This window comes from Linderina pennispora (genome assembly GCF_002104995.1).
Source record: "Linderina pennispora strain ATCC 12442 chromosome Unknown DL89scaffold_130, whole genome shotgun sequence".
NCBI lineage: Eukaryota > Fungi > Kickxellomycota > Kickxellomycetes > Kickxellales > Kickxellaceae > Linderina > Linderina pennispora.
The window spans coordinates 1-4,784 of NW_024468378.1; the positions used below are offsets into that span (position 1 = coordinate 1).

General features: G+C 54.8%; 2 protein-coding genes across 2 annotated transcripts; both read right to left on the minus strand.

Moving 5' to 3' along the window:
• Nucleotides 1-59: 59 nt before the first annotated feature.
• On the minus strand, nt 60-473 carry DL89DRAFT_262832 (uncharacterized protein; the record flags this gene model as incomplete). The annotated part of the gene is made up of 1 exon (XM_040885876.1): nt 60-473. The coding sequence occupies one exon, from the start codon at nt 471-473 to the stop codon at nt 60-62; it is 414 nt and encodes a 137-aa protein (XP_040739157.1).
• Nucleotides 474-1,182: 709 nt separating this feature from the next.
• On the minus strand, nt 1,183-4,331 carry DL89DRAFT_272765 (uncharacterized protein). Its single transcript, XM_040889009.1, has 19 exons — nt 4,039-4,331; nt 3,983-4,013; nt 3,908-3,949; nt 3,612-3,877; nt 3,553-3,590; nt 3,494-3,522; nt 3,449-3,466; nt 3,266-3,421; nt 3,158-3,235; nt 3,114-3,127; nt 3,000-3,083; nt 2,819-2,978; nt 2,345-2,797; nt 2,244-2,317; nt 2,172-2,222; nt 2,046-2,146; nt 1,684-1,996; nt 1,510-1,560; nt 1,183-1,469 (listed from the first exon to the last, which is right to left on the minus strand). Exons 1-19 carry the CDS (start codon nt 4,245-4,247, stop codon nt 1,235-1,237), a joined length of 2,403 nt encoding a protein of 800 aa, XP_040739158.1. The 5' UTR covers nt 4,248-4,331; the 3' UTR covers nt 1,183-1,234.
• Between the last annotated feature and the right edge of the window lie 453 nt (nt 4,332-4,784).

A 4,784-nucleotide genomic window follows, 5' to 3' on the forward strand; every position in this document is an offset into this window, starting at 1 on the left:
TGCTAGAGTTATGAAGCTAAAGAGCATAACGGAAGGAAGGATGTTGTTTCCAAGCTCCTTTACCTCCTCTTCAGTGAGCCTGGAGATATCGACAGCCTTTGTTTCGCGCTGTAGTTCTCATGCTTGAAGTTTAGCAGGAGGATAATGCTACCGATGATAGCGGTGCCAAACATGGCAAAGTTGGACAAGTTGCTCTTAATGTAGGGCGGGAGATTGGTGTTGAGGTACGCATAACTGCTGACAAATGCCCCCAGTGTTGAGGCCGCACCGGCCAATGCATTGGTCATGGCACTATGATCTGTGCCTCGCATGTTGGCATTAAGCCAAGCTGGCCCGACGACGACGGCAGGCGTAGTGAAAATGGGAAGGATAAGGATGAAGGCTGTGCGAGCAACTCTGTTGTGTGTACAGGTTATCTCGAAGCAAAGGAAGACAAGGAGCCGCATGTTGGTCTTGCGAAGATAGGTCGTCATGATGCGCTCCTCATCAGGTGCCAGATGGTCGATGTTGGTAGGAGCAGCGGCACCCTTTTCAACATCATCGTTGGAGATGATAGAAGCCTTGTTACTCGTGGGGATCAATAATTCAGACTTCAAACAAAGTAGGCTTTGGTTTTATAGGTAGCAGAAAGTGTGGTTGGATGTGGAGGAGGATGCTAAGACTGGTAAATACTGGTAGATTCGGCAAAGTATTGTCTACCGATCCTAGGCACATTATATGTATGTATCTCTCTCTGTAGACAACACAACAACGGCTGCGTTATCTATTTAAGGTAGCAAATTCAGTACTCGAGTCGTGCAGACAAACATGTTCTTTATATTGGACAGTCACTATTCCGAACAGAACACGTCCACCGAATTGCCTCTTCTGTATAAAAAAAAACTCGCAACACAGATCGTAGGCATGGTCAAACAAAACGGCCAAACGCGCAGATGGCGACCATGTGATCCACGTCAATCCACATACGATCACCACCAGCTACTTGGGAGGTAGGCAGCTCTGCCATTGCTTGGGCACTGAATGGGAAGCACGGAGGTCTCTAGCTTCCGGGCTCAGCAGGGTTTTTGCAGAACCGTGTCGTTTGCTCAAAAGAACTCGAAGCCAATGCTGCTACAAGCCCGCAAACGTTACCCGGGTCCGTACTTTTCACATCACGTCTACTCCTGTGCTTTACTCGGCTATCCAGCTTGAATTAATGAATCTATTAAAGGAATTCACAGAAAGCAGATGGATATTACCACAGCTTGGCGGCAGGATCAAACGTGTGGTTTGCACGGTCATCCCAATACCCGCCTTTGTATTGCCACGACCTGCCTGTCTCGCTGTATGGATCTTCCCGCTCCTCAAACCATTTTGTCTTCCATTCCTCGCCCTTGGCGTCCCGCTCGCGCTTGCGCTCCCGCTGTGCCTCCTCCAACTCATGCTTGGTCTCCTCGGCATCCTGCAGGCGGCCCTCTTCGTAATGCACGCTGATCGGGGCGGAAGCGCGTGTCGGTGGGCGGCAGAGACTTGGCTGTCGCTGCGACCAGCTCATTCAGGCACATGGTGAAGTAGCTGAAGCTGTAGTACTTGTCAGCGTTGGGCGGCAGCCGCCAAGTGCCGTCCAGAGTATGTCAGACTTTGTGGTGGATTTTTCGTGCCGCAGCTGCGTTGGCCAGTTGCCCGGCGCAAAACGCGGTCAACCTTGCCGTCCCCTTTGCGGTGCAGGTGCACTCAACCATGTCGTTGGACGAGCTGAACATGCCGCCCTCCTTGAAGTGGACAGTGCAGTAGTCCCCAGTGGTTTGGTTGGTGATCCGCATCTCGCCAGTGAAGTCGACGGTGCGATTGCCAGTGATTAGACCGCGAACCAACGCTGAGGGCTTGCCGTATGTAAAGTGATCGCCGTGTTTCAGCAGCTCAATGTGCACGTTCGACGTCTGGATCATTTCCATCGACTTGCCCCAGAACTTGCTCTTGCCCGACGAATCTTGCCAGAAACGGTAGTTGGGCGAGTCTGCGTAGCAGGCCATGACCGGTGGGTGGTGCGAGACCTTCTCAGACACAAAGCGGGAAGCCCATGTGCGGATCGACTTTCTCATACGTCTCGCCCAAAAGCGGGTTGAAGGGCTTGCGCTCAGCGCGGTGCTTCTTTGATGACAGTGTACTGATAGCGAAAAGCTGCAACATACATCAGTCGATCAATACTGTCGCCCATCTCGTCGGCCCTGGCTAAAATGCGACTGTACATGAGCTCCTCACACAGCGCCTGTAGCGCGTTGATGGGCTCATTCATAACCAGCGGCATTGCAATGCTGGTCAGGTCCTTGCCGACGTTCTTGCGCAGAATTGAGATCAGACTGACGTTCGCCTCGCACATTATCGCCGGGAGCTCTGTGCGTGGCTCGTGGCCAACAATTTGGTCCTTGACACGGTCCAGCGTAACCTCGGGCCTATTGTCAAGATCCGTGTATTCCGTGTCCTGATCCTGTTTCAAAGGAGATTCAGGGTATGGCTCAGATGTCGATGGGCGCGGCGACGCCAGCCGGTGCTTGACCATGGCCTCGACAAAATCGGGGTCGCGGATCAGATCGCGGTGCATGCGGATATTGCGGTTGGTGCTGCTGTGGTTTGCGCTGCCTCCATAGAACGCGTCGTCATTGTCGCTGTCGCTGATGCTGTCGGCATCGTCCTGTCCGGAGGTCGGGGTGATGCTAGGGTCCAACGTAGGTGTGCCGCCATCTGAGGTGGACCCGGGGCTTCCATTGGTAGTGATGGCGGGGATCTTGCCAGCAACAGGTGACTCAAAAGCTGGGGCCTCAGACAACGTGCGGGCCACGTCTGTTGGCGACAACTTGGGTGACGGCGACAGCTTGAGATCCTCGTGTGCAACCTCCAGAACCTCGTTTGTATCATAAAATATGTCGGACCCGGAGGCAGACAGGAACGACATGCGCGAGTCTGTGTGCGCGATGGTGGGTGGTGCGGATCCGGTATCTCTGCACACAATGAGGTTTGACACCTGGGACTGGCTGTCCTGACGGTCCGACTGCTCCTGCTGTTGCACTGCCACCTCGTGGTCAGACAGGTGGTGAATCAGGATGCTGGCGTTATCCTTGAGCAGACGCAGGTACATGAGCGCCTGGCTCTGGAATGTTGCGACTGGAATGCTGCCGACATTATTAGCCAGCCTCTGCAGCTGGCTGATAGAATCATCCATGCTGGCCTGCAGCAGCTGCAAATGCCGGCTGTCTGCCTTCACTCCGCCAGTCGCTGCCGGCGGGACGGTATCGCAGGTAACAGGCGGGCGGAGCTGGGTGGAATTGTTGAATCCGGCGTCTGTTGATATGGTCACAGTCGCTGGATGCTGGGCTGCCTGGTCTTTGACATTCTGGAAGGCTGTGACCCAGGAGCTGAAATCGTCATCGCTGAGGGCACGCAGCTGCATGAATCCTTCGTCACCATCGACAATGACGATGCGGTCCTCCTTGGACATCGACACGACTGCGTTAACAATGTCAACCTTTGAGCGCACAACACCGCCTTCAGTCGTCGAATACGACAACCAGCGACCCTGTAGTGAAAACCAGCGGTTGGCCCATCCCTGCATTCTCTTGCGCTTCTTCTTCAACAGCCATCCGCTCTGAACCACGGCTGGGACGTCCTCGGTAGCCTCAGTTGCCTTCTCCTTGACGGCAACGCACATAGAGAGCCGCTTGGAGGTGTTCTTCGAGAACGAGTTGTCGAAATACAAAATGTATGTGCCGGGCTCGGCCGCGTTCCACGAGCCCTTGATGGTCGACCTCGATGACTCGTAGTGCTTGAGCGGGATTAGCTCGGTCACATTCTTGTCTTGCAGTTTGAAATACCCTCCGCGCTGCTTCGCCGCCAGGTCGTTCTGTGATCGGGCCAGGTTCGCTGTCCGCACGTCCGGCTCGGCCAGCTGGCCGGAAGATGCCGATGAGGGATTCTTTTTGCCGCGGAACGATGCTGTGCCAGCCACTTTGGGCGTCGGTATTGGGGTCACTGTGGTGCTGCCTGCGGCAGTCGAAATTCCACCTGCTTTGCCGATGGTTCCGAGCGGCGTAAGGTGTGCGGATGCGCCCATCGTCGCTGTAGCCGCCGGCTGCTGGCGCCCGGCGGTAAAACAGGCCAAAGTCGATATTCTTGCGCTTTGTTGAAAACCACCACTGGATGGTGCAAGGGGCGCGGGTGATGCTGATAGGGTGCAGGTACGCATCTCTGGGAAGAATTTCGAGCTCCTCCATCTCTGGCTAAAACAAGTGTACTAATAGAGTGTGCAAATAAGTCAGACGGGGGACATCAAGCTAAAAAGGCGAAACTGAGAAGTCCGGGGGTGTTTACGAGACAACAATAGGTGCGATGTTGACATCTGCAGGCCTCGGCCAAAGTCCGCTCATCGACCCCTCTCCGCAAACATCAGAGCATCCCATGCATGGTGCAGGTCAGTCGCGCTGTGCTCTAGTGCATCTATTGTTAGCACATGTCAGCGGGTGGGCTGCAATATAGAAGAGCGTAGTGCAACGGCTACGTGGCGTTAATGCCTGGCAAGGAGCCTGGCGCACAGCCCAGATCAGACGCACCCTGAACTGTGACTAGCCCACGGCGAGATGGTCTCGCTGAAATCGGGCCGGCTCGATCATGGCAGCTCGGTTCGGTTAATTTTTTAGTCATCAGCGACTGCGTCTTATGCGTAATCGTTGCTGCGAGAAAGCCGCAGGCAGTCCGTGATTCTTGGCAGGCAGGTTCCTGGGTATAAACGGGTGACTGGCCACGCATCTGTC